The sequence below is a fragment of the Salmo trutta genome, chromosome 18 (assembly GCF_901001165.1).
Source record: "Salmo trutta chromosome 18, fSalTru1.1, whole genome shotgun sequence".
Classification (NCBI taxonomy): Eukaryota; Metazoa; Chordata; class Actinopteri; order Salmoniformes; family Salmonidae; genus Salmo; species Salmo trutta.
The window spans coordinates 11830912-11849687 of NC_042974.1; the positions used below are offsets into that span (position 1 = coordinate 11830912).

The 18776-nt window shown below is 42.7% G+C and overlaps 1 protein-coding gene across 4 annotated transcripts in view; it reads right to left on the reverse strand.

The window, feature by feature from the left end:
* LOC115152834 (centrosomal protein of 170 kDa) overlaps positions 1-18776 on the reverse strand; it is a 76302-nt gene that overhangs the window by 26256 nt on the left and 31270 nt on the right. For 3 of the 4 annotated variants that reach the window (XM_029697692.1, XM_029697691.1, XM_029697693.1), the window contains 2 exons: positions 10204-10341; positions 4232-4696 (listed from right to left, as the gene is read on the reverse strand). In XM_029697692.1, the coding sequence (XP_029553552.1) occupies positions 4232-4696; positions 10204-10341 (603 nt within the window). The remainder of the gene's footprint in view (positions 1-4231; positions 4697-10203; positions 10342-18776) is intronic. The other variant, XM_029697694.1, reaches the window with a different exon arrangement.

Genomic DNA, 18776 nt, shown 5'->3' on the forward strand with positions numbered 1-18776 from the left:
ATTCAGGCCAAGGAGTTCAATCTTGGTTTCATCAGACCAGAGAACCTTGCTGTCATATGCCTTTTACTGAGGAGTGGCTTCCATCTGGCCACTGTACCATAAAGGCCTGATTGGTGCAGTGTTGCATAGATGGTTGTTCTTCTGGAAGGTTCTCCCATCTCCACAAAGGAACTCTGGAGCTCTGTCAGAGTGACCATCGGGTTCTTGGTCACCTTCCTGAACAAGGCCCTTCTCCTCCGATTACTCAGTTTGGCTGGGCGGCCAACTCTAGGAAGAGTCTTGGTGGTTCCAAACTTCTTCTATTGAAGAATGATGGAGGCCACTGTGTTCTTGGGGACCTTCAATGTTTTGGTACCCTTCCCCAGATCTGTGCCTTGAGAAAATCCTGTCTCGGAGCTCTATGGACAATTCCTTCGACTTCATGGCTTGGTCAATGATCAATGGAAACAGGATGCACCTGAGATAAATTTTGAGTCTCAGAGCAAGGGGCCTGAATACTTACGTAAATAAGGTATTTCTGTTTTTATTTTTAATAGATTAGCAAATATTTCTAAAAACCTGTTTTCGCTTCATCATTATGGGGTATTGTGTGTAGATTGATGATTTATTTTATTTTATTCATTTTAGAATAAGGCTGTAACGTAACAAAATGTGGAAAAAGTCAAAGGATTTGAAAATTTTCCAAATGCACTAAATATAAAAATATATATAGATATTTCTTTATTATTTTCCCCTAACACTACCACCCCTCCCCTAATTATAGTAAACTAATGGACAACAACACTTAGGCTTCTACTTCCAGCTTATACATACTATATACAATTTGCAGACAAAACAACAGCCAACAAAACAACAATTAACCATAGTACACAGCACAGCAGCGCAAACACTCTAACACACAGACAAATGTCAAATCTCCATCACACAGTTTTAAAACACACAACATTCACAACATAAACAGGGATGGTACTGTTAACCTTCTACAGGTTAACAGAGACTAAAACCACCAAAACGTAACAGATATTAACCTGTTCATTTACGTCACAAACAACAGAGTTAACCCTTACTCTGCAGTGTAAAAGGCTTTCCCCATGCACCTACCAGCCCCCTCTCCATCCATTATATTTCTGAGACCCACCTGAGAACATGAATATTAATACTCAGCAGCTTCAGGATCGTCTTGCTTTCCCGTCCTCACGCTTAACCGCACACACAGCTCTCTGTCCCTGGGGCTGATGACTGCACTGAGCACCACTGAGCACGCCTCACACAAACACGCACACCTCCAAAGCTCCCAGTCCTGACCGCCTGCAGCACGAGAACTCCAACCTCAACACCAACCCCTGTTTCTTCCTCCCCTCGATCCCACAGCTACTCTCACAATAGCCTCTGGAAGGTACAGCTTCAGAATACACCCCAAAAACCGAGTACAGGAGAAACGCCTCAAAGTACAGCAGCCAAACATTGTATGCACTGTAGCACTCAGCAGCTCAGCCTCTGACTTCACATGTGCTATGTGCTTCATAAATCTCAATTTAAACCACTCTGTCTGCACCCCACCCCCAGACACAGCTATCGTACACCAGAAATTAGCAGCCATTTAATTAGCCAGCTCCACAGAGTAGCTAGCGCCCAGCCCACACTCTCTCCTGAGTCCTGTCAAACAGCGTCCTACAAAAGGCCCAGACATGGTCATGAAGATGCAGACAGAGATAGTGTCCAGGCTCCAATTCAAATATGAAACAAAGAGAAAGCACAACTAAAGCACTAGGTGGATGAATCATTAAGGTGATGGGATGGATGTGGCTTGGCTCCTTGGTGTACAGCAGAAAATGAGTGACTTAGGGGAGAATGGAGAATGGAGGAGGCAGGCAAAAAGGCAGGTTGCCTACTGTGCCATCCATGCTAAGCTCAGTCAATGGGTGTCAGAGCTGGGAGATGGCTGGGGGATTTAGAAGTGCTGGGGACTAATCCTGAGGAAGCAGACAATTCGGACTGCCATTAACAAAGCCATGCCTAGTCTCTCTCGTATTACTGTAAATGGAAGACTGAGAGATTTAAGAATGAAGAATCATTAGAATCAGAGTGGGAGGTTGTACATAGAGTCATAGGGGTGTGTCTCTGTCACTGATATACAGTATAAAGCAGGGTTCGACTTTATTTGCCTCAGGGTGGGGACCTTATACAATTACATAAACAGACACTATTTAATACAAGGGACCTTTATAGAGTTACATCATATCATCATGGAGATGATATGGCTTCACAGTGAATTTTGTCTGCGCAGAGTCTCCTTGAGAAGAGGAATCATACAGCTAGGTAAGCCATTCAGATGAGTAGCGTGTAAAGCCTTCTAGCAGGATGAAAGCCAGATCAGGCTACAGGAGGAATAAACACGCCATGGCATTTCCTGCCCTCTCTCCTGTCTGACTGCCTACAGGAGGAGTCAACACGCCATGGCATTTCCTACCCTCTCTCCTGTCTGACTGCCTACAGGAAGAGTAAACACGCCATGGCATTTCTTGCCTTCTCTCCTGTCTGACTGCCTACAGGAGGAGTAAACACGCCATGGCATTTCCTGCCCTCTCTCTTGTCTGACTGCCTACAGGAGGAGTCAACACTCCATGGTATTTCCTGCCCTCTCTCCTGCCTGACTGCCTACAGGAGGAGTCAACACGCCATGGCATTTCCTGCCCTCTCTCTTGTCTGACTGCCTACAGGAGGAGTCAACACGCCATGGCATTTCCTGCCCTCTCTCTTGTCTGACTGCCTACAGGAGGAATCAACACGCCATGGCATTTCCTGCCTTCTCTCCTGTCTGACTGCCTGCTGTACTGCAGCTTGGAGTGAGACTGTAGCTACAGGCATTAGAAAAGTGGAAGTAATTCTTTAACGTCGGAAAGATCTGAACCAAGGCTAGGCAAGGATCTCCTGCTCCAATTCACACAGCATACAGTAGATTACGTGAAAAGCCTGAGAACAATGATAGGTATGGGCCATATTTAAAAATAAATAAATACATAAATATATAACCTTTATTTAAGTAGGCAAGTCAGTTAAGAACAAATTATATTAACAATGACCAGCCTGAGGACATTGACAGGTATGGGCCATACAGTAGGTTACATGACCAGCCTGAGAACAATGACAGGTATGGGCCATACAGTAGGTTACATGACCAGCCTGAGAACAATGACAGGTCTGGCCCATACAGTAGGTTACATGACCAGCCTGAGAACAATGACCGGTATGGGCCATACAGTAGGTTACATGACCAGCCTGAGAACAATGACAGGTATGGGCCATACAGTAGGTTACATGACCAGCCTGAGAACAATGACAGGTATGGGCCATACAGTAGGTTACATGACCAGCCTGAGAACAATGACAGGTCTGGGCCATGCAGCAGGTTACATGACCAGCCTGAGAACAATGACAGGTCTGGGCCATACAGTAGGTTACATGACCAGCCTGAGAACAATGACAGGTCTGGCCCATACAGTAGGTTACATGACCAGCCTGAGAACAATGACAGGTCTGGCCCATACAGTAGGTTACATGACCAGCCTGAGAACAATGACAGGTCTGGCCCATAGAGTAGGTTACATGACCAGCCTGAGAACAATGACAGGTCTGGCCCATACAGTAGGTTACATGACCAGCCTAAGAACAATGACAGGTCTGGCCCATACAGTAGGTTACATGACCAGCCTGAGAACAATGACATGTCTGGCCCATACAATAGGTTACATGACCAGCCTGAGAACAATGACAGGTATGGGCCATACAATAGGTTACATGACCAGCCTGAGAACAATGACAGGTATGGGCCATTCAGTGGGTTACATGACCAGGTATGAGTAATTGAAGTCTGGTTGATGGTTAACGGTCATTACTGCATCAGAAGAGCCGCTATTCTAGGCGTTTCGAGGTAAACACTAGTCTTACTTTAGATGATAAGATAAAAAAATACAACATTTTGGCTCTGTTTTTAGCGAGAAAGGGATGAGCTTTATTAAGAGGATGCATTTTACAGGATCTTGCAAAAAACCTCCCAAAATAACTCAAACACTCATGGCTTTTAGCAGTAAAACACGTTGATCAGATCAGCTACATTGTGAGGTTAGCAAGGCCAGATGTACAACAGTTAGTAGAGGATACTGTGGTGTGGCTATAGGGAGGAAATAAGTGCATTTGAAAGAAAGACAGGCAGGCAGGATATGGCCCTTACCTTTGAGCCTGTGGAAGTGGACTGGGACATCACTCTTGATGCTCTTGCTGTCCTCCTCTGTGGACTCACTGCGCACCGTGGGGGGGTCATTGTGGGCCAGCCAATCAGCCACCTTGCTCTCAGAGGCCATCATGGCGGCCTGTAGGGTGCTGAGGTCCTTGCTTCCCGGCTGGGGGGCCTTCTTAGGCCGGGGCCGGTGGTCAGGAGTCAGTTTGGACACATGGTCCTTGATCGTGACCTTGCCAGGGGAGGTGTCATCAAACTCGATGGTGAAGGCGTGAGGTGAGGCGTGGCCCTGAGCGCTGCTGGCGGTGGTAGCAGCAGCCCCCTCAGTGTCTTTGGTAGGGATCTCATGAATGCTGTCCTCAGCCATCTGAGACTCCTTGGTGGGGATCTCAAAGTAGCTGGGCTCAGGACCCAGACCATCCTCCATAGGCCTCCCACTCCTCTTAGGCTCTCTGCCGTCTGTAGGTTCACAGAGAGGAGAACACTGGGGATCAGTATCTAGATGTCAGAAGTCACGGGCCCCAAATGGGCCGCTCAGCTGTGTCTGTTCTGAGTCTCACCATTAGTCTGAATCAGTGTCTGAGGCCCTGGCAGAACACAGCCCTCTATTTATTTATGTAACCTTTATTTAACTAGTTAATAAACAACAAATTCTTATTTATAATGACGACCTACCAAAAGGCAAAAGAATACAGGACAACACTGTCAGGGATTTAAAAATACAGGACAAAACACACATCACGACAAGAGAGACACTACCACACTACATAAAGAGAGACCTAAGACAACAACACAGCATGGTAGCAACACAACACAACACGACAACAACATGGCAGCAATACAACATGGTAGCAGCACAACATGGCAGCAGCACAACATGGTAGCAGCACAAAACATGGTACAAACATGATTGGGCACAGACAATAGTACAAACGCAAGAAGGTAGAGACAACAATACATCATGCGAAGCAGCCACAACTGTCAGTAAGAAGAGATGGAGATAAAACGGTCCAGTTTGAGTGTTTTTTTGCAGCTCGTTCCAGTCTCTAGCTGCAGCGAACTGAAAAGACGAGCGACCCAGGGATGTGTGTGCTTTGGGGACATTTAATAAAATGTGACTGGCAGAACGGGTGTTGTATGTGGAGGATGAGGGCTGCAGTAGATATCTCAGATAGTGGGGAGTGAGGCCTAAGAGGGTTTTACAAATAAGCATCAACCAGTGGGTCTTGCGACGAGTATACCGAGATGACCAGTTTACAGAGGAGTGTAGAGTGCAGTGATGTGTCCTATAAGGAGCATTGGTGGCAAAACAGGTCAGGCTGTACAGGGGCCCAGGCAGACAGGCACAAAGCCATGTAGTGTCACTTACTTAATAATGTCACTTACTTAACGATTGTGTAACTTCATTTGATTATGTGGCAAGGCATTATGGCATATTTAGACCATCTAGTTTATACCTATGACAAACTAACTTGGAAAATAGAAGTTAGTTTTGTAGATTTCCTCTCTTATGGAGTAAGGGAACAATATTCAAAGCATAATACCTACTGGGATTTAGGATCCCCCTATAAGGCCAAATCTTTCTCGAACGTTATATCTTTCAATTCAACTTGAAAGTAAGTACTGTTTGAATCTCTTTGAAAACAGATAAGCTCCTGAAAGCATGACTGCAAATAACTGTGGCTTTCAACAAAGTAAAAAATGTGTGAAATGTGTGAAATGAGACATAACGTTGTCCATTTAGAGAACTATATTCAAACTGACACCCCTCGCATCAGGTCCGAGATTATAGTCACCAACAGGTCTGGTGGCAAATAAGGCTGTGCTTTCAGGTTTCATCCTATCCAAGCATCCAACAAATACCCACTGCTTCCACAAACAAGACCACCACAAGTTAAGCTTAGAACCTCCCTTTTTAAATAAATACTACAACCCTTCCTCTAAGGATTTCATGATGAATCATGTGACTCAACTGTAAAGTACTGAGGGTCATGGTGGTCATTCATTTAACAGGAACACTGTACATTAGAGCAGTTGTTCCCAACCCTTTTCACTTACTATACCACCAACTGAATGTTGCTCTGAAGTACCCCTGAAGAACCCCCTCAGGTGCATTTTACCAGTAGGTCTATGAACTCATGAGTCTACTCAAGTATCCCATGTGGATAGGCCAAGTATCCCCATGGGTCATTAGAGTACATGAGACTTACACACAGAATAACTAACATCACCCATATTAATACATATTTATGACAGAGCATTACTAACAACACCCATGTTAATACATATTTATGACAGAGCATTACTAACATCACCCATGTTAATACATATTTATGACAGAGCATTACTAACATCACCCATGTTAATACATATTTATGACAGAGCATTACTAACAACACCCATGTTAATACATATTTATGACAGAGCATTACTAACAACACCCATGTTAATACATATTTATGACAGGGCATTACTAACACCCATGTTAATACATATTTATGACAGAGCATTACTAACAACACCCATGTTAATACATATTTATGACAGAGCATTACTAACAACACCCATGTTAATACATATTTATGACAGAGCATTACTAACAACACCCATGTTAATACATATTTATGACAGAGCATTACTAACAACACCCATGTTAATACATATTTATGACAGAGCATTACTAACAACACCCATGTTAATACATATTTATGACAGAGCATTACTAACAACACCCATGTTAATACATATTTATGACAGAGCATTACTAACAACAACCATGTTAATGCATATTTATGACAGAGCATTACTAACAACACCCATGTTAATACATATTTATGACAGAGCATTACTAACACCCATATTAATACATATTTATGACAGTAACCACATAACAACACCGATATTAGTACATATTTATGACAGAGCATTACTAACAACAACCATGTTAATGCATATTTATGACAGAGCATTACTAACAACACCCATGTGAATACATATTTATGACAGAGCATTACTAACACCCATGTGAATACATATTTATGACAGAGCATTACTAACACCCATTTAAGTACATATTTATGACAGTAACCACATAACAACACCCATGTTAATACATATTTATGACAGAGCATTACCAACAACACCCATGTTAATACATATTTATGACAGAGCATTACTAACAACACCCATATTAATACATATTTATGACAGAGCATTACTAACAACACCAATGTTAATACATATTTATGACAGAGCATTACTAACAACACCCATATTAATACATATTTATGACAGAGCATTACCAACAACACCCATGTTAATACATATTTATGACAGAGCATTACTATCAACAACCATGTTAATACATATTTATGACAGAGCATTACTAACAACACCCATATTAATGCATATTTATGACAGAGCATTACTAACACCCATATTAATACATATTTATGACAGTAACCACATAACACCGATATTAGTACATATTTATGACAGAGCATTACTAACAACAACCATGTTAATGCATATTTATGACAGAGCATTACTAACACCCATGTGAATACATATTTATGACAGAGCATTACTAACACCCATATTAATACATATTTATGACAGTAACCACATAACAACACCCATGTTAATACATATTTATGACAGAGCATTACCAACAACACCCATGTTAATACATATTTATGACAGAGCATTACTAACAACACCCATATTAATGCATATTTATGACAGAGCATTACTAACACCCATGTGAATACATATTTATGACAGAGCATTACTAACACCCATATTAATACATATTTATGACAGTAACCACATAACACCCATGTTAATACATATTTATGACAGAGCATTACTAACAACACCCATATTAATACATATTTATGACAGAGCATTACTAACAACACCCATATTAATACATATTTATGACAGCGCATTACTAACAACAACCATGTTAATGCATATTTATGACAGAGCATTACTAACAACACCCATGTTAATACATATTTATGACAGAGCATTACTAACAACACCCATATTAATACATATTTATGACAGAGCATTACTAACAACACCCATATTAATACATATTTATGACAGAGCATTACTAACAACAACCATGTTAATGCATATTTATGACAGAGCATTACTAACACCCATGTTAATATATATTTATGACAGTAACCACATAACAACAGTATAAACCTAAGTAGTCTGGTAGGACGTTTAACTGTTTTACCCTTATTAATCAACCTCTTTACTGACATTTTCAACCTCTCCCGGACCGAGTCTGTAATACCTACATGTTCCAAGCAGACCACCATAGTCCCTGTGCCCAAGAAAGCGAAGGTAACCTGCCTAAATGACTACAACGCCGTAGCACTCATGTCGGTAGCCATGAAGTGTTTGAAAGGCTGGTCATGGCTCACATCAACACCATCATCCTGGAAACCCTAGACCCACCCTAATTTGCATACCTCCCCAACAGATGATGCAATCTCAATCGCACTCCACACTGTCCTTTCCCACCTGGACAAAAGGAACACCTATGTGAGAATGCTGTTCACTGACTACAGCTCAATGTTAAACACCATAGTTCCCACAAAGCTCATCAATAATCTAAGGACCCTGGGACTAAACACCGCCCTCTGCAACTGGATCCTGGACTTCCTGACGGGTCACCCTCAGGTGGTGAGGATAGGCAACAACACATCTGCCACATTTATCCTCAATACTGGGGCCCCTCAAGGGTGCATGCTTAGTCCCCTCCTGTACTCATTTTTACATTTTAGTCATCTAGCAGATGCTCTTACAGTAGTGACTTACAGTAGTGAATGCATACATTTCATACATTTTTCTTTTTTTTCGTACTGGTCCCCCATGGGAAACGAACCCACAACCCTGGCGTTGCAAACACCATGCTCTACCAACTGAGCCACACGGGTACTCCCTGTTGACCCACGACTGCGTGGCCAAACACAACTCCAACACCATCATTAAGTTTGCCGATGACACAACAGCGGTAGGCCTGAACACAGACAACGATGAGACAGCCTATAGGGAGTAGGTCAGAGACCTGGCCATGTGGTGCCAGGACAACAACCTCTCCCTCAATGTGAGCAAGACAAAGGAGCTGATCATGGACTACAGGAAAAGAAGGTCCGAACAGACCCCCATTAACATTGACGGGGCTGTAGTGAAGAGGGTGGAGAGTTTCATGTTCCTTGGTATCCACATCGCTAACGAACTATCATGGTGCACACACACCAAGACAGTCGTGAAGAGGTCTGGACGGCCTTCCCCCACTCCACCCCAGCACCCATTGGGTGTCCTGCCGCCACCAAGCCTGGCCTAATCTTTAATCCTGTTACTCCTGCCCAGCACAACTTAATGGGATCCTCTGGACCAACACAAACACACACCATGCATATCCACACAGTGTACTGAGTCACATGGCCATTACCCTCAATACACAAAGACTGGATGAGCCTGGGAATTAACATGAAGCCACCATCTCACTACTTACAGAAAGTATTCTTTATGTTCCAACTTGGCATATAGTTCTGTTAGAACAACAGTATTACTTCAGAACACACATTACATAGAGGACAATAATCAACCAGGAACATCTGCCAGTTCAGAAAAAGAGATCCCACGGAAAAAGATAGTTCATGTTAATTTGACCTCAAGCCATCAGGAATGTCATTTAATTGTCATTTGTGTTCATGAAAGAGTGCCAATTAATATTTGATCATGTCCTAGAGTAGCTCATCTAATGTACTGTACATTGAATCATGTCCTAGAGTAGCTCATCTAATGTACTGTACATTTAATCATGTCCTAGAGTAGCTCATCTAATGTACTGAAACATGTGCATGCATCTGATCATCTTGCCAACATTTGAAACATATAATATTATACTTGAGATATGATGAGGTCAAGTTGGTTCTTACCTGCTGCAGAGCTGTCATGCTTCTTCCCATACATCTTGGTCTCCTGCTTGAAGGAATTCTCGTCGTCTGCGTCCCCATCCCCCCACCAAGATGGCTGTCCATACAGAGGTGTTCCCCGGTGCGATGCTGCTATGTCCCCTATAACATAAACACAAGAGGTTTCACACAATTTAGATTTAATGTATGACATTCATCAAGGGGTGTTTGACAAAATAAATGAATTAAGTCAATTGATACAGTAACTGGCCAGTAGTTACTGTGACTGTTCCTGAGCAGCTGCACCGTGTCTTTTAATTCATCTGTCCTTGATGATGGGACTTGGAGCAGTGGTTTGGCTTTAGCCGTCCCCTAACCTACATTACCCAATCAGCAGAAAAACGAGGGACAAACCCATCAACACCAAACCTCTGCTCCATTATCTAACTACCTTCTCCTCTCCCCACTGCCAAAGGCTTGATTTTCTAACTACCTTCTCCTCTCCCAGCTGCGAAAGGCCTGATCTTCTAACTACCTTCTCCTCTCCCAGCTGCCAAAGGCCTGACCTTCTAACTACCTTCTCCTCTCCCCACTTTGACTTCATCCAGCTGAATCCAGCTGGGTTTTTTATATGGGTGTGACTTTACAGACCATGAAAATAGTATTTGTTAGTTGAAGCCAGGTCTGGGACACAATGTGTAGGCCCATTTACTGCCAACAATGTCACAATAGCAAAATGGAACCCAATATTCACTTCGGGCTGCAGTGTAAGCAAGCACTGACTTTGCATATGAACAAAACCCAAAGAATGCACTAATTGCAGTGTGCATTCACAGAGGACTGTGCTCAAAATGCATATAAATTCCTATTATTGCTACAAGATTAGTGATGAGCCTATAAATGCTGCAAGATTGGTGAGGAGTTTTGCCTGCCTGCATACAATCTCCAGTTAACCTATGGTGGTGTGCTGCAGAGAGGAAAGGAAACATACGGTGACTGTCTGACTGCAGAGAGGAAAGGCAACATACGGTGACTGTCTGACTGCAGAGAGGAAAGGAAACATACGGTGACTGTCTGACTGCAGAGAGGAAAGGAAACATACGGTGACTGTCTGACTGCAGAGAGGAAAGGAAACATACGGTGACTGTCTGACTGCAGAGAGGAAAGGCAACATACGGTGACTGACTGCAGAGAGGAAAGGGAACATACGGTGACTGTCTGACTGCAGAGAGGAAAGGAAACATACGGTGACTGTCTGACTGCAGAGAGGAAAGGAATCATACGGTGACTGTCTGACTGCAGAGAGGAAAGGAATCATACGGTGACTGTCTGACTGCAGAGAGGAAAGGAATCATACGGTGACTGTCTGACTGCAGAGAGGAAAGGGAACATATGGTGACTGTCTGACTGCAGAGAGGAAAGGGAACATACGGTAACTGCCTGTCTGTGAATAATACATTAGCATTAAAAGGACAATTAGCAGGCTTCAGTATCCAGGTGGCAGAGAAGCCGACAAGGAGGAACACATGTAAACGCTTCCCGCCTCCTATTTTTTAATGGTTGTCGAGTAATAAAGGAGACATATGGGTGGATGTGGCTCTCCCTATCATTACAGGCCCTCTGCTGAAGGCCCCCACTGCAGATGCTGTAATTAAACACATAATGGGTGGCAAGCCGGGTTAAATGTAATGTTGGTACATTGGACTTATGTGTTAAGCCTGATGCCCCATATGACAGTGTTAGAACATCTGTTGTTTTGATCCTGATACTATAGACCAGGGTTCCTTAACTGGCGGACCGCGGGTGGTTTAAGTTTCTGGGCAAAAAATATAATGTATATATGCAGTACCACTCAAAAGTTTAGACACACCTACTCATTCAAGGGTTTTTCTTCATTTTTACTATTTTCCACTTAGTAGAATAATAGTGAATACATCAAAACTATGAAAAAACACAGATGGAATCATGTAGTAACCAAAACAGTGTTAAACAAATCAAAATATATGTTATATTTGAGATTCTTCAAAGTAGCCACCCTTTGCCTTGATGACAGCTTTGCACACTCTTGGCATTTTCTCAACCAGCATGAGGAATGGTTTTCCAACAGTCTTGAAGGAGTTCCCACATATTCTGAACACTTATTGGTTGCTTCACTCTGCGGTCCAATTCATCCCAAACCATCTCAATTTGGTTGGGGTCGGGTGATTGTGGAGGCCAGGTCATCTGATGCAGCACTCCATCGCTCTCCTTCTTGGTCAAATAGCCCTTACACAGCCTGGAGGTGTGTTGGGTCATTGTCCTGTCTAAAAACAAATGATAGTCCCACTAAGCGCAAACCAGATGGGATGACATATCGCTGCAGAATGCTGTGGTAGCCATGCTGGTTAAGTGTGCCTTTAATTTTTTATAAATCACTGACAGTGTCACCAGCAAAGCACCCCCACACCATCACACCTCCTCCTCCATGCTTCATGGTGGGAACCATACATGCAGAGATCATCCGTTCACTTACTCTCACAAAGACACGGCAGTTGGGACCAAAAATCTCCAATTTGGACTCAAGGACAGATTTCAAATCAAATTGAATCAAATTTCATTAGTCAATGCGCCGAATACAACAGGTGTAGACCTGACAGTGAAATGTTTACTTACGAGCCCATAACCAACAATGCAGTTAAAAAAAATACTGGTAAGAATAAGAAATAAAAGTAACAAGCAATTAAAGAGCAGCAGTAAAATAACACAAGCAAGACTATATACAGCGGGGTACCAGTACAGAGTCAATGTGTGGGGGCGCCGCTTAGTTGAGGTAATATGTACATGTAGGTAGAGTTATTAAAGTGACTATGAATAGATGATATCAACAGAGACTAGCAGCGGTGTCTTTATCCTGTAGTCCACAATCATCTCCTTTGTCTTGATCACGTTGAGGGAGAGGCTGTTGTCCTGGCACCACACAGCCAGGTCTCTGACCTCCTCCCTATAGGTTGTCTCGTCATTGTCGTTGATCAGGCCTACCCCTGTTGTGTCATCGGCAAACTTAATGATGGTGTTGGAGTCGTGCCTGACCGTGCAGTCATGATTGAACAGGGAGTACAGGAGGGGACTGAGCACGCACCCCTGAGGGGCCCCTATGTTGAGGATCAGCGTGGCAGATCTGTTGTTACCTACCCTTACCACCTGGGGATGGCTCGTCAGGAAGTCCAGGATCCAGTTGCAAAGGGAGGTGTTTAGTCCCAGGGTCCTTAGCTTATTGATGAGCTTTGTGGGCACTATGGTGTTGAACGCTGAGCTGTAGTCAACGAATAGAATTCTCACATAGGTGTTCCTTTTGTCCAGGTAGGAAAGGGCAGTGTGGAGTGCAATAGAGATTGCATCATCTGTGAATCTGTTTGGGCGGTATGCAAATTGGAGTGGGTCTAGGGTTTCTGGGATAATGGTGTTGATGTAAGCCATGACCAGCCTTTCAAAGCACTCCATGGCTACACACGTGAGTGCTATGGGTCAGTAGTCATTTAGGCAGGTTACCTTAGTGTTCTTGGGCACAGGCACTATAGTGGTCTGCTTACAACATGTTGTATTACAGAATCAGACAGGTAGAGGTTGAAAATGTCAGTGAAGACACTTGCCAGTTGGTCAGCGCATGTTCGGAGTACACGTCCTGGTAATTTGTCTGGCCCCGCGGCCTTGTGAATGTTGACCTGTTGAAAGGTATTACTCACATCGGTTGCGGAGTGCGTGATCACACAGTCTTCCGGAACAGCTAGTGCTCTCATGCATGTTTAAGTGTTATTTGCCTCGAAGCGAGCATAGAAGTAGTTTAGCTCATCTGGTAGGCTCATGTCACTGGGCAGCTCTCGGCTGTGCTTCCCTTTGTAGTCTGTAACGGTTTGCAAGCCCTGCCACATCCGACGAGTGCCAGAACCGGTGTAGTACGATTCGATCTTAGTCCTGTATTTACGCTTTGCCTGTTTGATGGTTCGTCGGAGGGCATAACGGGATTTCTAATAAGCTTCCGGGTTAGAGTCCTGCTCCTTGAAAGTGGCAGCTCTAGCCTTTAGCTCAGTGCGGATGTTGCCTGTAATCCATGACTTCTGGTTGGGGTATGTACATACGGTCTCTGTGGGGACGACGCTATCGATGCACTTATTGATGAAGTCAGTGACTGATGTGGTGTACTCCTCAATGCTATCGGAGGAATCCCGGAACATATTCCAGTCTGTGCTAGCAAAACATTCCTGTAGCTTAGCATCTGCTTTATCTGACAACTTTTTTATTGATCTAGTCACTGGTGCTTCTTGCTTTAATTTTGCTTGTAAGCAGGAATCAGGAGGATACAATTATGGTCAGATTTGCCAAATGGAGGGCATGGGAGAGCTTTGTATGCGTCTCTGTGTGTGGAGTAAAGGTGGTCCACAGTTGTTTTCCCCCTCGTTGTATATTTAACATGCTGATAGAAATTTGGTAAAACGGATTTAAGTTTGAAGTCCCCGGTTACTAGGAGTGCCGCCTCTGCGTAAGAGTTTTCTTGTTTGCTTATGGCGGAAAACAGCTCATTCAATGCTGTCTTAGTGCCAGCCTCAGTCTGTGGTGATATGTAAAAAGTTATGAAAACTACAGATGAAAACTCTCTAGGTAGATAGTGTGGTCTACAGCTTATCATGAGATACTCTACCTCAGGCGAGCAATAGCTTGAGACTTCCTTAAGATATCGTGCACCAGCTGTTGTTTACAAAAATAGATAGTCCGCCGCCCCTTGTCTTACCAGACGCCAATGTGCTATCCTGCCAGTACAGCGTATAACCAGCCAGCTGTATGTTGATAGTGTCGTCGTTCAGCCACAATTTCCTGAAACATAAGATATCACAGTTTTGAATGTCCTGTTGGTAGTTTAATATCTATTTTATTCTCCAAAGATTGCACGTTTGCAAACAGAATGGAAGTAAGTGGAGGTTTATTCGATCACCTACGAATTCTCAGAAGGCAGCCCGTCCTTTGGCTCCTTTTTCTCTGCCTCCTCTTCACGCAAATCACGGGGATCTGGGCCTGTTCCCGAGAAAGCAGTATATTGTTCACGTCGGGCTCGTTATACTCGTTAAAGGAAAAAAGGAGAGTCAGAGTCCTGATGTCCATAAGTTATTGTCAGTCACAAGAGACGGTAGGTGCAACATCATGTACAAAATAAGTAAAAAAATAAGTCACAAACAACGCAAATAAACAAACAAAAAACCACAATCGGTAAAACATCAGCCTTCCTCTCCAGCGCCAGATTTCCACCAGTCCAATGTCCATTACTCGTGTTTCTTGGCCCAAGCAAGTCTCTTCTTCTTATCGGTGTCCTTTAGTAGTGGTTTATTTGCAGCAATTCGACCATAAAGGCCTGATTCACACACTCTCCTCTGAACAGTTGATGTTGAGATGTCTCTGTTACTTGAACTCTGTGAAGCATTTTTTGGGCTGCAATCTGATGTGCAGTTAACTACAATTAACTTATACTGTGCAGCAGAGGTAACTCTGGGTCTTCCTTTCATGTGGTGGTCCTAATCAGACCCAGTTTCATCATAGCACTTGATGGTTTTATCAACTGCACTTAAAGAAACTTTCAAGGTTTTTGAAATTTTCCAGATTGACTGACCTTCATGTCTTAAAATATGGATATCATTTATCTTTGGTTATTTGAGCTCTTCTTGCCTTGGTCTTTAACCAAATAGGGCTGTCTTCTGTATAACACCCCTACCTTGTCACAACACAACTGTTTGGCTCAAACACATTACAAAGAAAAGGAATTCCACAAATTGACTTTTAACCAAGCACACCTGTTAATTGAAATGCATTTCTGGTGACTACCCCATGAAGCTGGTTGAGAGAATGCCAAGAGTGTGCAAAGCTGTTTTCAAGGCAAAGGGTGGCTACACTGAAGAATCTCAAATATAAAATATATTTTGATTTGTTTCACACTTTTTTGGTTACTACATGATTCCGAATGTGTTATTTCATAGTTTTGATATCTGCAATATTATTCTACAATTTAGAAAATAGAAAAAAGAAAGAAAATCCCTGGAATGAGCAGGTGTGTCCAAACTTTTGACTGGTACTATATTATTTTTAGAAATAATTTTCATTGTTGGACATAAACTACTGAAAAAACACCTGGAAATCAGCTCCCAAGTTATTTTAATTTTGGAAATCTGTTCCAGACTATTCCCATGCATAATAAAGAAACACATGATCGTATATAAATGTAAGCTACAGTTGAAGTCGGAAGTTTACATACACTTAGGTTGGAGTCATTAAAACTCGTTTTTCAACCACTCCACAAATTTCTTGTTAACAAACTATAATTTTGGCAAGTCAGTTAGGATATCTACTTTGTTCATGACACAAGTCATTTTTCCAACAATTGTTTACAGACAGATTATTTCACTTATAATTCACTGTATCACAATTCCAGTGGGTCAGAAGTGTACATACACTAAGTGGACTGTGCCTTTAAACAACTTGGAAAATTCCAGAAAATGATGTCATGGCTTTAGAAGCTTCTGGTAGGCTAATTGACATAATTTGAGTCAATTGGAGGTGTACCTGTGGATGTATTTCAAGGCCTACCTTCAAACTCAGTGCCTCTTTGCTTGACATCATGGGAAAATCAAAAGAAATCAGCCAAGACCTCAGAAAAAACATTGTAGACCTCCACAAGTCTGGTTCATCCTTGGGAGCAATTCCCAAATGCCTGAAGGTACCATGTTCATCTGTACAAACAATGGTACGCAAGTATAAACACCATGGGACCACGCAGCCGTCATACCGCTCAGGAAGGAGGCACATTCTGTCTCCTAGAGATGAACGTACTTTTGTGCGCAAAGTGCAAATGAATCCCAGAACAACAGCAAATGACCTTGTGAAGATGCTGGAGGAAACGGGTACAAAATTATCTATATCCACAGTAAAAGGAGTCCTATATCGACTTAACCTGAAAGGCCGCTCAACAAGGAAGAAGCCACTGCTCCAAAACCGCCATAAAAAAAGCCAGACTACGGTTTGCAACTGCACATGGGGACAAAGATCGTACTTTTTGGCGAAATGTCCTCTGGTCTGATGAAACAAAAATAGAACTGTTTGGCCATAATGACCATCATTATGTTTGGAGGAAAAGGAGGGAGGCTTGCAAGCCGAAGAACACCATCCCAACCGTGAAGCACAGGGGTGGCAGCATCATGTTGTGGGGGTGCTTTGCTGGAGGAGGGACTGGTGCAATTCACAAAATAGATGGCATCATGGGGCAGGACAATTATGTGGATATATTCAAGCAACATCTCAAGACATCAGGCAGGAAGTTAAAGCTTGGTTGCAAATGGGTCTTCCAAATGGACAATGATCCCAAGCTTACTTCCAAAGTTGTGGTAAAATGGCTTAAGGACAACAAAGTCAAGGTATTGGAGTGGCTATCACAAAGCCCTGACCTCAATCCTGTAGAACATTTGTGGGCAGAACTGAAAGAGTGTGTGAGCAAGGAGGCCTACAAACCTGACTCAGTCACACCAGCTCTGTCAGGAAGAATGGGCCAAAATTCACCCAACTTATTGTGGGAAGCTTGTAGAAGGCTGCCTGAAATGTTTGACACAAGTTAAACAATTTAAAGGCAATGCTACCAAATACTAATTGAGTGTATGTAAACTTTTGACCCACTGGGAATGTGATGAAAGAAATAAAAGCTGAAATAAATTATTCTCTCTACTATTATTCTGACATTTCACATTCTTAAAATAAAGTGGTGATCCTAACTGACCTAAGACAGGGAATATTTACTTGGATTAAATGTCAGGAATTGTGAAAAACTGAGTATAAATGTATTTGGCTAAGGTGTATGTAAACTTCTGACTTCAACTGTATGTGTTTGTAAAATATTATATCTGTTTTGGCTTCTTGCAGTCAAATTGCAGTCTTCAAATGTTCTGTAATTATGTTTCAGTCCCCTGACCATCCGCTCAATAAAATCAGCCAGCGGCTGAATCTCGTTGATGATCCCTGGTCTAGGGACTATGGCCATGGCTAAAGTAAAAAATTAAGGACATCCTCTCATTTATCAGAAAAACAACTCAATCCATAGGGACCAAACCGTTTGTATGTTCCCTTAAATGTTAGTCATTTAGCAGATGCTTTTATCCCGAGCGACTTACTGGAGAAATTAGGGTTAAGTGTTTTGCTCAAGGGCACATCGACCGATTTTTTCACCTAGTCGGCTCAGGGATTCGAACCAGCGACTTGGGTTTTCCCCAAAGAATGTAAGAGGGAACTGCACCACCTTGTAGCCTGGCTGCACCACTTTATATGTTAGAATTTAAGCAATTTTTTTCCTATAGATTGCAGGAAATGGCAGTTACAAGTGTTCAAAAACACAAAAATCTCTAAGGCACTGCCCCCCACGCTGTACTCAGCAGCACCAGATTGTTAAAAACATCATGGAGAAGACCCTGAGCAACATTTCAGTTACTGGCCCAACACTCTTAACCGCTAGGCTACCTGCCACCCCAATGCATAGCAAAAGAACACTGTGATTCCTAATGTAATGACAATGAACCATGTAGTGTATATCACAA